The sequence below is a fragment of the Triplophysa rosa genome, linkage group LG20 (assembly GCF_024868665.1).
Source record: "Triplophysa rosa linkage group LG20, Trosa_1v2, whole genome shotgun sequence".
Lineage (NCBI taxonomy): Eukaryota > Metazoa > Chordata > Actinopteri > Cypriniformes > Nemacheilidae > Triplophysa > Triplophysa rosa.
The window spans coordinates 17,457,755-17,472,637 of NC_079909.1; the positions used below are offsets into that span (position 1 = coordinate 17,457,755).

Sequence of the window (14,883 nt, forward strand, 5' to 3'; positions counted from 1 at the left end):
TATAATCACTGTGTGAATATATACAGACGCACTGCAAAAAGTAAATCTTGAAAAGCATTTTTTCTCTGGTTTTCTAGTACAAATATCTAAAAATTCTTAAATAATGATACTGTGCATTTACTTGACAATAAAAGTGACCTAACACCGTGTCTACACCAGACGCTGCGCGATGTGAGGCGTCAAAAGACAATCGAACGCATTAGAACCCATTATAATTTTACATTTTGTCCACACTGGATGCGGCGCGGTTGCGTCCGGTGTACACATGGTGTTAGATATTTAATCTTGTTTAATGAGAAAAAACATAAGAATTGTGAGCGTTTAAAACAAACAAAAAAATTTAAAGAAAAATTAACTTGAATGCAGTTTTGCTTTTGTCTTAAGTACCTAATTGAAGTTTATTCTAAACATAAGTTTACTGATGAACACAAGATATTTGGAAAAAAATGTCAGCAACTGACATTTCTGGGACATCATTGGCTACCATAGTAGGAACAATTATTGTATCTTTTTTCGTTGTTCTGTTGAACAGAGATATTTTAAAGAATTAAGGAAAGCAAACCGTTTCAGGGCACCTTTGAATACCATTAACATTTTTCCACTATGGCAGTCGATGTCCTGGAGATGTCAGTTGCTTACATTTTTCTAAATATCTTTCTTTGTGTTACACAAAACATCAAAATTTAAACACATTTGGAACAACTTGGGGGGGGGTAATTCATGAGGGAATTTTCCTTTTTTTGTGGAGTAAATTTGTGTTAGAAAACAAGAATAAAATGCTAAGAACTTACATTTTTGTGTTATTGTGTCAAACTGAGTCAGTGATCAACCTCAAAATAAAAGGAATTATATAAAAACACATAAACCTGCAAGAGTTATGGGTGGCTGTTATGTATTTGGAGACTTTGAGTGTGTGTGGGTACACAAATATCCTGCATCTGTTGTTAGCTGCACCCAATAAACTCTAGTGATCCGTTTAAAGTTTGAGCTAAGATCATGTGATACATTTCGCCATACAAACGCCATAAAAGATAACTCATCTGGTTTTGACTTTAAAATGAATTACCCATAAGGCCCCATCTCTCTCCTCCTTTAACAGATCAGCAGTCACACAGCAAGGGATCATGTGCCATTTTTCATTAGCCAATAAATGTGTTTGTGTCTCACCTCCACGCACTCCCTCCAGAGGATAAAAGAACGCCACCAACAGATTCATGAGGACGGCCAGGTTGAAGGAGATGCTGCTCCAGAAAGACATGTTGCGAGAACACCAGTACAGAAGAGGCTGAGCTGGGGACAGCGAGTCAAAAAATCATCAACAACCAATCATCTGTAACCCATTACACTCTACAAAAAATATAAACACTTTGAAAAGAAGCCATCACGAAACTAAAAGGGCCTAATACAATACATATTCAAACAAGAATCCAAAAGGCATTTGGTCAAATTACAATATGAAGTGTTACATTATAAAAGGTGAAGTGTGTGAGTTCTGAGACACTATTGACATTGAATTCAATCCGTTGGTTGGAGAGGCCCGGCTGCGGCAAAAAGCATTCTTCAATCAATGGTGTGACATTGGAACACAAATTGTCTTGCGGATAATAAAAAAATTGCTGTTACTTTTGCAATTCAGATTTGTTGCATTTTTGTGGCACAGAAATGACACGCTTTACCTTTTAAAGGGGTCATATGACACGGCTAAAACGAATATTATCGTTTGTTTTAGATGTAACGTAATGTGTATACACGATTTAAAAACGCTACATTTTCCACATACCGTGCATGTTTGTATCTCCTCTTTACCCCGCCTCTCTGAAGCTCATGGCTCTGAAAAGCGAGGTGTGCTATGATTGGCTAGTTAACCAGTGCGTAGTGATTGGTCGAATACTGCAAGCGTGTGACGGAAAAGTGTAAAGCCTCTCTTATTTGGAACATCAGGTTCCAAAGCAATTGTACTGACAGGTACACCTCCTTACTTGCGTATACATTTGGGCGGTCTTAGTCAAATCATACCATGAACTGACGTGGATTTGTGGGGGTGTGGTTACACGAGGCGTTTCGGGCAGGTCTGGGTGAGCATTCGCTTTTAGATAGAATCCATATTTTTGTTCCACAATTTTACGTTTCTAATACATGCATGGGCAACTTATAACACACCAAAGACACAGAAAAACACATATTCGTGCCATATGACCCCTTTAAGAAGTAATAAAATACATCAAATTCAAGTGCATGGTGATTTCATCAAATTCTTAGACAAAGACGATCTCACATTTTTTGATGACTGAGACCATTATAGCATTCTTTTACCAACTAATGAGAGGCTAGCAGTGTGGCAGTTTCCATAGCAATCTAAAACATTAAAGAAACAGTTCACCCCAAAATGAAAATTCTGTCTTCATTTACTCATTTCCTACTATGGTGGCCATGAACTGTTTGGTGACAAGCATTCTTCCAAATATCTTTCTCTGTGTTCATCGGAATAAAACAATTATACAGATCTGGAACAACTCGATGGTGAGTGAATGATGACAGAATTTTCAATTTAGGGCGAAATATCCCTTTAATTCTGATCAATCGCATGCGTAAAGGTGTGATGAACTGGGCTTGTTTATTGTTTTATACTGTTGTATGAGGTCTACTTATGACGTTCGCGTGGTTTTTACATTCAAAAACATCAAAATCAATAAGTAATAGGCTATTTTCTACCCGGGTTTTGAGGCCGACTCTACAAACGATCGGTTTGAATGGGCGTTCTGCCATGAAGACTTGGAAGTAAACGCCCACTGCTATGATTGGATAGCAGTTTGCGTAGTAAACTTAGTTGGAGCCTTCTGTGAATTTGGTTGGAGACGAAGCGATCTCTAACAAAGCAATAGTGACGCATAGTACAAATATACTGTATATATAAGATTGCTGCGCCATTCCTATCGGATCCAATATTGACAGCACAGCACTGCTTTTTCATTTTAGTCTCGCCGCAAATCCATCGTCAACCTCTGCCTTGTTCACAAAGGAATTTGCGGTAATGTTTTACCCACGTGAGCTGGAACCTCTTTAAAAATAAACTTCAATACTAATGTCGGAATCCGAAGGAAGGTTATGCAGCGACTGTGTTCTTCCACTACCAGGCACTGACTTCACAATATTTTGCGATCTAATGGCATGTTTATTGCTTGCTCGCTCTAGTGGGCGGGGCTAGAGAAGTAGTCGTTGATATTTTTCTGTGGAGGCGGTGTTCAACCTATCAATGACATCATAGATTCGTTTTAATATATAATATTGAGGCAGATGCTCTCTGATCAATTGAAGTCAAGGGCCACGGAAAGAAGACTGAAGCAAATGAAAGGGTTGCTCAGTTCATCCAGACCATGAGCTCGCTGACCTCAGCTGCCACCTCTGTTCTGACCCACGACTCTGAGGAGTCTGGTTAGAGGATTCAGTTTCTGAACCATGGCTATTTTGACAGGGGTTTTTTTGTGAAAAGAGGAACCGGGGGAGGGGATTTTCACACTCGGATGCCATACTTATGACTTTAGTTTAGCTATAATGGAACATTGCTTTTACTTTGATTGACCCTGATAATAATCTTCACAGTCTGAACAACGCAATGCAACGTATATCTAAAACTAAATGTGGAATTCACCCCGGCTGTTTTTGAAAAGTCTCGACCCCTGCAGACCCGCCCATGCAGTCTGTCACATCTGGAGACATAAATCTCAGGCCTGTCTGTATATCTCTGCTTTTCAATCCATGCGGAGCTTGTTTTCATCGCATCCTTGTGGTTTCCCTCACGCTCTTCCTTTCAGAGAACACTTGCTCTTTTCCAGGCCAGGCAAACCTGATTCACACTCTTGTACCTCGATTTTATCGAAATGGACTTTTGAATTTCGATCTAAGTTTTGTTGATACGTTAGAATTCTGCTTAAATTTCTAACAAACAAATTTCATAGGAATCAATTTGCATACATATTTGTAAAAAAAAAAAAGTGTACTTATACAGTAGATTTGGACTTAGAAAAGTACATAGATATATAGATATACAGCTGCGGGAAAAATTAAGAGACCATTGAAAAATGAATTTCAACATTACACCTCAGGAGTGACAAAGTCATCCGACAGCAACGTGAAAGACTGACAGCATGACACATGAAAACTGTGGTAAAAATTCAGGTTTTCACATAAAAAAATATTATTGAACTTTTCCTAAATACGTGTACAAATATTACTGTTATATTGTTTACCAGTGAATATGAACTTAATTTCTTGGCAGTATTTGAGGTCTGACAAACTACAGACCATCTTTTTCTGTTATTTTGTCCTGTTTCTCCCGTTTTCATTTTCGGCAAATAAATGCAAATTAAAACTAGAAAAATATTTTTATTTGAAATTTGTGAGAAATATTGTTAGTAGTTCACAGAATAAAAGAAAAATGACCGTTTTACCTAAATACATACCTACAAATAGTACATTTTAAAATCAGAAAAATTGTTTCTTCATTTTTTCTGCGGCTGTATATTAATGTATAAACATATTAGATATACATTAGATAATATATATAGTACTTAACAAATGTATTAGATCACCTGTCAATATTAAAAAATTATTTTAGGAATCTGTTAAAAACGTGTTTAAAACTATCAAGCAAATAACAAATTAAAACAACTAAATAGTCTTTATTTAAACATATTTAACAAAAAACAAAAAAAACTACTCCAAATCAAAAACTCGATAGGCCTCGATAACGGCTTGCATTCTTGCTGGCACTGTTTTTTATGTACTTGTCTCTTTTGCTATTGTAATTGGGCCTCTGAATAAAAATTAAGTGCTTTTTTGTAAAACAGTAAATTCAGTAATAACAATTAATTAACAATAATAACAAAATAACAATAATTATATTTTAGAATTAGAAATATTACTGTCACTAAAGAGCATACACCTACTGGTGGATTAAATATTACAGAAACATAAACAAATATTTGTGATTACCAAATTCATTTTTATTTAGGACCGCTGTGGCACAAACCTTACATTGGGTGGTGGTGGTCTAAAAATTTGTTAAGCATTGTATTTTACGCTTACGGTTTTCGGCGGCAACAACATAAACAAACGTTACGTGGCCCAAATTTAACTTCCGGTAGACTTCTCTGCAAAGAATCAGCTGTTGAGTGGTTTTAATTTAATTTAATAGAATTAATATACAATATAAAATAAAATATGAATATACATTAATATAAAATAAATGGTTAGTTTATAACCAAACACAGACCAGAAGTTAACGTCGAGCCAGGCGCGAAGTTAAGCCCGTCCGATGAAATCATCTATTATATGGCACAGTCACAAGTGCCTTTCTGCTTTATGAAATGGTCGCCACATAAACATTTCTGTCCTTAGTATTTCTTATTGAAATGTTAAAAAAGCTCAATAAATGGCATTGTAATAATTATATTCTGTTAGAACATATAGTCTCTGACAACCAAATACAAATAGTAGCTCAGTGAAGAGGTCATATCTGTAAAATTAATTAAATTAATTTCTTGAAAAGCATTAAAAGTTATAGCAACAAATGCAGCTTGTGAGACTCATCGTTCGGCTCATGATTCAGTGAAAAGGCAGACCTATTCCCCAGGCCATTTCAGCAGAAAAGGGCTATGGATGGAAAACATGCTTTTGTGTATCTTATGAGGTAATAAACACCTTTCATAATCTGTTTTATTCATCCCGTCTCTCTCTCACGCTCTCAGCGGGAGATGTAACTCATTTCCATAATCAGCTTTCGAGATGCAAGCGCCAGGTGTGTCCGTTTGAGATTCATTCAGGCTTTTCCTCTACACATATTGCTCCACGCATGACCATACAGGACATCTTAAACACAAACATTTCTTGACTTTCTACATCACTTCTACATATTCCATCACAGGTTTTGTTCATCTATCTATCTTAAAAAAGCAAACGTTTACACCCCCTCCCCACTGCCGTGGCTTCAGGGTCAGGCACGCGTCTGACTCCGGACAGTGCCCTGATGGGTCATGGCAGATCCGGGGAGTGGAGAGGGCGTGTAAAGCAGCTTACTAAGGAAAAAGAGGAAGGGAGTGGGCACGCACAAGGCACGGAGTTTGGGTTACCAGTTGCCTCTTGAGTACCTCGCAGCTTCTTCTGCCAATTCATCTCGTTGAAGAGGTCTTCGGAGCGCAAGAAAAAGTCGTTGATCTTGCTGCCCTGCTCGTCGCGCTCCGTGGTGTAATACACCCGGAGCTTCGACTCCTGGGTTAGAAACTCGCAGATATTGGGGACGGGAAACACGATCTGCTCCATTGTGCGATCTAGACGGACGATCTGAGGAAAAATAGAACAAATGACACGTAACGTCACCTGTCTGGATCTCGGCTATGGTGGTTTCAACGTTACAAAGAGGTTGTGCTGTTTAAGAGGACACGGTTATGACAAACAAAGAAGCTTTGATGTTGGTCAGACCTTTTCTTTTTCTTTAGATAATAATACAGAGCAAAACTAGAGTTTTACATTTCTTGAAGAAAACATCCCTTCTGTCATGTCTTGACTGGAAATGGATGACAGAGCCATAATGGCCGCCACAGATGGACACTACTGACCTCGATTTGAGCCGTGTGCTTGGCAAAATACTCCAAAGCTTCGTCCCCCTCCCCATACGTTCCTCCTGGCTTCAGCATGGCCTGGAGTTCCTTGTTATGTCTGGCTAGCTGTTAGCATACGTGGAAAGAGAGAAGAGATAACAGATAACGTAAGAGTACAGTTTTTAATCATATAATAAACAACATGACAACAATGTCATCTACAACCCAGACTATGAAACGCCATCACGCCTATGGATCACAACTGATAACCCTTGCAACAACATCACAGACATCTGACAATTGTGACCCTTGACCACAAAACCAGTCACAAAGGTCAATTTTTTGAAATTGAGATTTAAACATCACCTGAAAGCGTTGTTTAAATAGCAAATGCATTTGTGCTCATTTGTGCGCCCATGGGCGTGTTGGTCTAAAAAAGAGGTGTTTCAGGCGCAGTGTTGGCGCGTTGCTATTTTGAAGAACTGAAAATAGACTGCGCCATAGACCAGCTCAAACCTGGTTTAAAGTCTGAAGTCAATGACGCAATTTTTTTTGTTAAAAAAAAAGCGCATTAGTAGAAAATGCGCCTCTGGGCGGGTCCACATACAACGCGCTTTCACTTTACTTATTACACAGAGGGAAGCGCAGTAGCACACAAACATGCCAAATATAAAATATAAATGGACTACAATGTAAAAGATTATTATTGTGTACATAAAGATAAAAATCCGGGTTGTCATGTAGATGATCTGCTTGCGCGCTTTAACCTCACGCACGAGCAGATGCGTTTCCTCTCTGGAGAAGCGTCCAGTCTTTGCGCTCTTGCTAATTCCGCCGTGTAAGTAGCGAATCCTCCATGGCGCTAGTGCAACTGGCTCTTAAAGGGAATGAGAGATGAGACTCTGATTGGTTTACTGCACGTTAAGGCCAAAAAACACCCATTACGAGAATCGGGACAACCCGTTTAGATCATGCGCCCGGGCACGCCGACCGTTTTCCCATCGTTAAATTAGCAAAAGTGGATTTTTTAGTGGATTCTAAAGCCGTGTGCTTTAGACCATGCGCTTAGATCGTGAAAATAGGGCCCAAGGTTTGTTAGGACATGGCAATATTTGACCGAGATACAACTATTTGAAAATCTGGAATCTGAGGGTGCAAAAAAATCTTTGAGATAATGGCCTTTAAAGCTGTCCATCAGAGGCGCTGCAGCAGGCCGTAGCTAAGAAACAGGTTTGTTTTAACGCTCTCTATGGGCTTACCGCTGTGATGTTGTTGTGGAGTAGATGAACCCGAAAGCTTAAATTCAAAGCTTTAAACAAATACCAAACTTGAGTGGGTAATTCCCAAAGAGAGGGCAGCAGTGAGTGAAGTTTTGTCGCGGCATGTTTCTGGCCACTTTTGTTCATGATTTTGCTGCATCCACTTACAAAAATAAAGTTTTGATACATTTACGAAATATTTTCATGGAACATGATCTTTACTTAATATCATTTTGGCATAAAAGAAAAATCGATTATTTTGACCCATACAATGTTTTGTTGGCTATTGCTACTAATATACCAGTGCTACTTCAGACTGATTTTATGGTCCAGGGTCGAAATTTTTAATTTTTTATTGCAACAACTACCCAGGGTCAAAGCCTAACAGTGAACAAATAAACTTTGCTTAAAAAGCACAGTGTGTCAATGTGTGGCCTGTTACAGAATCTGTTCCTGCCGTACTAAATGAATTACTTGTTGCTGTAATTATGGAATTGGCCTTTTGAGCTTCAACCGGAAAAATCGTTTTTCTTTATTTTCTGCATAAAACAGCATGGAACAGTCCTGTTCTAATGCGCTTTTGTTCTCTGGCCTTTTCATTTATGAACCTTTGATTCCAAACAGAGTCATTTCACGGGTACACAGAGTGCCAATGAAACCTTGCACCGTTCCTCCACTTGCATAACTGAACCTGTGTCGATGGCCCACATAATTACATGAAGGGGCAGAAAATCCATACGGCTCAAGCGTTCTTTCTGAGGGGAGGTGATATAACCCTGACAACTGACACAGAGAACACAAAGCTTGTGTGTAAATGTAGATTTGTGTGTCACCTGATGGGCCAGGATGTAGATGTTGTGACCCACATTAAGGGGAGAGGCAGCACGCTCTTCCTCACCGTCTTCTTCATCATCGTTGTGTTCCACCCCAATTTCTCCCTGCATGTAGGCCTTCTTTATCACCTCAACCTGTTTACCATCAAACATTTGCAAAATGTTTCAGTTTATACAATGTGCGAAAGAATAAACAAGCATGCAGGGACATGTAATGTGCTAAATATTATGATGCCAAATACTGGAGAACTCAATGTGGAACTATAATTCACATTTACCAGTTCTTTAGGCCTCATGTTATACAAGATCCTCTCTGCGTTCTCGCTGTCGTGGCGGCTTTCCATGATGGCCAGCAGCAGTTTTGAGGCATTATTCTGAAACGCAAACAATCCAAACATTACTTCTGACTGAAGTGAACACTTCGTATCCCAGAATGCTCTGGACGGATTCTTGCACCTTGAGCTCCAGCACCAAGTCCATCCTCTTCTTTCCGAGAGGATTGATGTCATTCAAGATGAGAGCGATGATGATGTCGATGCCGTTACATTCATGTGTGGCTATACAATTCTAAGCGAGGGAAACATTAAACATACATTAGGCATGTCACTTAAAGGGCTGGTGCACATTTTTCTTAAAGGGATAGTCCACCCAAATATGAAAATTCTGTCACGAATTACTCATCCTCAAGTTGTTTCACACCTGTATGAATTTCTTTGTTTGGTTGTATGTTAACTGAGATTTCTGGGTCACCATTGACTACCATAGTAGAAAAAATATTGTATATTTTTATGTTCTGTTAAACACAAAAGAAGATATTTTGAAGAATTTAGGGAAACAAACGGTTCTTTTGACTACCATTTTTTGACTACCCCAGAAATCTCAGTTGCTAACTAAATATTGTTTTTTGTGTACAACCAAACAAAGAAATGTATACAGTTTTGGAACAACTTGAGGTTGAGTAAATCATGACAGAATTTAAATTTTTGGGTGAAGTATGCCTTTAAAATTCAACTTTGTCCACATAATTCATCATATAACACCACTAAAACAAACTTCTTATTACCATTACCATTACCATTAGTTTTTTATTTTGCTATGGCACTATTACATTTTACATCACGATCACTTTCTGAGTTGGACTGCAAGTGATGTTTTTTGTTGACTTAGTTTGTTCAGGGGTAACCAAAACATGTTATCAAAATAATCTAAGTGTTAGCAATAAAGAAACGTCAAAACTCCAAAGAAAAACTGAACAAAACATCGAAACAAAGACACACATAAGAGACCACTGGGCTACAATATGGATGTTCTTAAAAGTCCACAATGAAAATCAACCTGTTATTAAGCGATTAGGAGAGGGAACCGTGCGCCACAAAAAGACACTAATTATCTAATCATTATATGACGAAAGTGTATTGTTATCAAACAAGAACATCACATTTCTCCTTAGAAAACTAGGACAATGAAGATAATAGGTCTCATTATGGCTCAATGAAGTCAGAAAAATCACATAATGGCACAGCTCACAGAAGAGATTTCATTATAATTTGTGCAGGAAATGGTGACTCTCCGAAATGTGTATTATGTCCTTAAGGGAATAAAACTATGCTTAAGGTCATCCCACCTGGTTTTCATGGCAAGGGCCCTGGCAGTACTCGGTCAAGCTCTCCACAGTCTGGTTAATGAGAGCGACGTTCATCTCATTTATATAGAGACCCAGCAGGCCCAAGCCCCCCGTGGTGCTGCCGCATATACAATCCAGGAACTGCAGCGTCTCGCACACCAGGTTATAGTTGTTTTTGTTGTTCTGACAGCGAAGGAAGTTCTGCGGAAAAGTGAGGGAAACAGCTCAAAAGGACACGAAGGACATGCTTCTGTATTTATAAGTCATATTAGAGCCAGAGGACTTCTGCGTAATACTGAAATTATTTATCGAGACGATTCGTAAAGCTAAATATGTTTGGGTTTTTCTTTCAATATACAGTACTTGTTCGATTTGCTTATGAGAGTGTTAGATAGGGAAAATGGCACGATGACACAATAGAAATAATGTAGAACAAGCAAACAATAGGTAAGCGAGGAAATACATTATTCTTGATAATCTAATTACTGTGAAACTCTTGTGACGCTCTATGACACCCACGTGAATTAAAACCATAGCAAGAAGTGATTGATTGCATTCCGAAGGTAAGCATCAGACGTCTGATGATCATAAATTCATCATTAAATCTGTCTGACCATCATTGCATAGGAATGTAATAACTGGCTCCACCTTTAAAAGCGATATCACATGGTTTCAATCCCTCCTCCAACAGTGTGACTCTATTATGGTATGCATTGGTCACTTTAAAGCTTCAATCCATATTTTTGGGTTAAACATAAACAAAAACTAGTTATTAACCAAGTACTTAAAAATAATCCCAATTTTCAAATGGTAAGCTTTAAGGAATAGTTCACCTTCAAAATGAAAATTCTTTCATCTTTTACTCACCCTGTTGTCTTTTTAAACCTGTGTGATTTTCTTTCTTCTGCAGAGCACAAAAAAAGATATTTAAAAAAATATTTGTAACCAAAAACCGTTGGTCCCCATTGACTTCTATTGTATGGACACAAAACCAATGCAAGTCAATGGGGACCAACGGTTTTCTGTTACCAACATTTTTCAAAATATCTTCTTTCGTGTTCTGCAGAAGAAAGAAAGTCATACAGGTTTGAAATGACAAGAGGGCGAGTAAATAATGACAGAATTTTCATTTTAAAGGTGAACTATTCCTTCAATGATTTGTAATTTCAGCTGTCGGGTATGAACTCGGTGACCTGAATTCAACAAATTTAAAGAAAACAACCCTGAAAGTAACATACAATTTTATGTTTCAAATAAGAGATGGCAAAACAGAAGGAACAATACAGAATTAGTTAGCACTGCCGATGGTAATTTTAATGCTTTAATGTCCGACCTGCAGCTCACGGTTGTGGTTCTCACAGAGCAGCTGCATCAGGCGCAGGATTGGCTGCATGATGGTGATGATGACGCTCATCTCGTTGTCATCCTGGTTTTTATCACCCGTGCTGGTCTGTCCCTCCACCACATTTGCGTGTTCGTCCGATTCCGCCTCCCTCTTGTACGTGGCGAAGGCCTTCTTGGTAGCCGTAGAAGCTTCCAGAAGCTGCTCTCGAACCTCCTCGGTTACTACGACTACATCTTTTACTGAGGGGGGAGAGAAATTAAGTTTGACAATGACAGCAAGCAGGACGTTTGATAAAATAGCCAAAGTCCAAGGACACAATTGACAATGTTTGTTTCTCTAGCAATAAATAAACATGTTTGTGCTTCTGGTATTATATTTGTTTGTCTGGGATACATAGTGTAAGTTGTGATTTCTTATTATGATCACTGCCGTGGTGGTGAGTTTTATTCACGGGTGATAGCCCCGACCTTTCTTGCGGGTTTGGGCGTCCTTGTCGTTGTTGTCCTCGTCTTTACGTTTGCTGCCCAGATCGCTGGTGTTCACCGTCACAGTCGCCTTGATCTCCTGCTGGGCCAACTTCATCCGCTCATAAAACACTTTAAAGAACTTCTCTGACTTACTGTCGCCCATCAGACGGCAGAAAAACGACCGCTGGAGGTGAAGCAGAGAGAGAGAGGGGGAGTGGTAGAGTTAGCATACAGAATAGGGTCATTTCTTATTCTCTTATAGAGTATTCTTTAAATATTTTCGCCCGAGGTTTATATATTATATTATTTATTTGCTTTTTTGTTTAACCAGTCATTGGAGTGTAACGTCCATTGTCTGACCCTTAGACTAAAACAAGTTTTCATTATTTATAGTTTATAGATTAACAAACGAATAGTTCATTTGCAAAAAAACATTTTTTTATTGTGTTTTGTGTTATTTAGCAATATTATTTGAGTTACTTAATCAAAACAACCCAACTGCAGTTTGATTGATATTATTGGAAATTATCTTTTTCTGCAAATTAACTCTTCAAATATTCTATGGCTTTGAATAGATTATTCAATAGACCGAAACGGATCACTGCATTGTTCCATTGAAATGTTTATTTTTATTTGATTATGCTATAAATGCAACTTTAATCTGTTCTTATATATTTTCTTGCATTTTCTGTAAAGCGCTTTGAGTCTGATGTTAGTAAATGTGCTTTATACTGGAAATCGTTTGACTTGACTTATGTTGCATCATCTGCCATCTTGGATTTGTTTTTCTTCACCTAGCTTGTCACAATCCATTCTGAAATTGCCCTTTTCCACAAAGTAGAAATGTTGTCTCATAATGTCTTATAAAACTGCATTGTAAGAAACAATAGGTTAACCCCGAAAATAACACATCTGTACACTCTTTAAAAAGAAGTATATGTTGTTTTTTGTCTATATTTTTTTTTCTTACTTTTTTTATATAGTGCATTATTGTTTTTATTTAATTTCTCATTTTTTCTATCTTAATGTATATTTGCACCATGTGTATACTTTCTTCTGCACTAAGCTCCTGTCTCCAAGTCAAATTCCTTGTGTGTGTAAACATACTTGGCAATAAAGCTCCTTCTGATTCTGATACTGATTCTTATAAGTTAAAACAGTCTTCGCTCTGTGATTCTTTTTTTTCCACAGGGAGCTAACAGAGCAATTTTCTTTTTCTCAGAACCTGCATTCGATTCAGAATGTAATTCCACATGAAATGACATCTTTACCGAGCAGAGACCGTCCTCTGCGTCGGTACATAAAGAGTTAAACGCTAACACAGCGCTGCAGCCATGCTCCGAAGCCGAGTTCTCACGTCCCTCCCTCTCTCCCGCTTTCTCTCTTCCACCCTGTTTACTGCCAGCCAGACTCACACTACTGCGGTTACATAACTCTCTCAAAGCAGCCCGGCGCACACGCACACACAACAATTACCACGGAAATAACCTGGAGTGCCTCCCTCAGATCACCTGATTTAACACCATCTGCCTTGACAATGGCCCATGCGCTACAACGTTGTCACCCTCCACACATTTGCACAAACAAGCACACGGCATGACACGCACGCCAACTAAAACCCAAAGAGATCAGTTCAATGCAATACTATATTTTATAAGTAGAACCGTCAGACAAGTAGATCTTGTCAAATGTTATTGTTTCAGAATAGCAAAAAAAAGTTCTTTGTAACCGTTACATGTATGTCGTGTTTTTCTCTGGTATATCCTGTCCTACTTTCGCTCATTCTTCCTTACGTAAGTCGGCAATCAGCTGAGCGACAGAGGGAGAGAAGACCGCACGCTCGCACACTAGGCGAAGAGAGAGCTGGCGGAGGAAAATCCTGCCTTACTTTTCTCCAGCCAAACAGGCACGGAGCGGCATGAGGAGGGAAGGCGAGGGTGCCAGTTATCCGCGCAATTCTGGGGCAGTTTTGAAAGCTCGTTACATAACTGGCCTTCTTTCCAGGATAACGGTGAGCTCAGACCTCGCCGAGCCAAAAGCAACACACCCACGGGATAAAACGAGATCCTTAAAGATGATTCATTTAATCCGCTGCATTTAATAAACATTCACTTTGTGCATTCTGTTTACAGACAAAAGACAAACTTTAATCTCCTCCTGTGCTCGAGCGGGCGAATGACCTCTTTGTTAAATGCCACTCACTCAAGTTAATTGAAGGCTGCGCTGAAATGGGGCCGATCGCTGTGAGATTAAAATGTGAGGCAAACCAACAGGTTACGTAAGGCTTGAGAGGGGGAGTTTACAGCATTACAGCATTCGAACGGGTCTCATGACTGCACTTACAAACGACATGGCCACATCAAACGCATCGCTACAGTAAACATGTCAACACATGACCTTCATATGACGCACATTCAGAAAAACAGCAAAATGCTATTTTCTAGTTGTCACTATAATGTATAGATTTCGTTGGTACAGCTGGGTTTGATATAAGAGTTTAAAGGTGACATGCAGGCACATGCATGACCTCCTCGTGGCCTTTACATGCTGCATGACCCAACATGCATGAGGCTGCATAATTCATGTGAAAATTCATGTGAATTACGCGTGAATTTAAGAACAAAGAGACCAGCAAAGCCTGTCAATCATGTTAGGCTGTATTAAGTGTTTTATAATACACAATATTAGCCAACGTAATAAATTGCACAAATCAGAGGAACGAAAATTATGACTGGCATTTTGTGGCTACCATAAAAATG

The 14,883-nt window shown here is 38.8% G+C and overlaps 1 protein-coding gene across 16 annotated transcripts in view; it reads right to left on the reverse strand.

Moving 5' to 3' along the window:
* Window positions 1-14,883, reverse strand: part of itpr1b (inositol 1,4,5-trisphosphate receptor, type 1b) — a 109,005-nt gene that overhangs the window by 19,008 nt on the left and 75,114 nt on the right. For 10 of the 16 annotated variants that reach the window (XM_057362364.1, XM_057362361.1, XM_057362363.1 and 7 more), the window contains 9 exons: window positions 12,125-12,308; window positions 11,646-11,896; window positions 10,313-10,513; window positions 9,145-9,255; window positions 8,967-9,062; window positions 8,689-8,823; window positions 6,615-6,722; window positions 6,108-6,339; window positions 1,168-1,290 (listed from right to left, as the gene is read on the reverse strand). In XM_057362364.1, the coding sequence (XP_057218347.1) occupies window positions 1,168-1,290; window positions 6,108-6,339; window positions 6,615-6,722; window positions 8,689-8,823; window positions 8,967-9,062; window positions 9,145-9,255; window positions 10,313-10,513; window positions 11,646-11,896; window positions 12,125-12,308 (1,441 nt within the window). The remainder of the gene's footprint in view (window positions 1-1,167; window positions 1,291-6,107; window positions 6,340-6,614; window positions 6,723-8,688; window positions 8,824-8,966; window positions 9,063-9,144; window positions 9,256-10,312; window positions 10,514-11,645; window positions 11,897-12,124; window positions 12,309-14,883) is intronic. The other 6 variants (XM_057362366.1, XM_057362358.1, XM_057362369.1 and 3 more) reach the window with 1 other exon arrangement.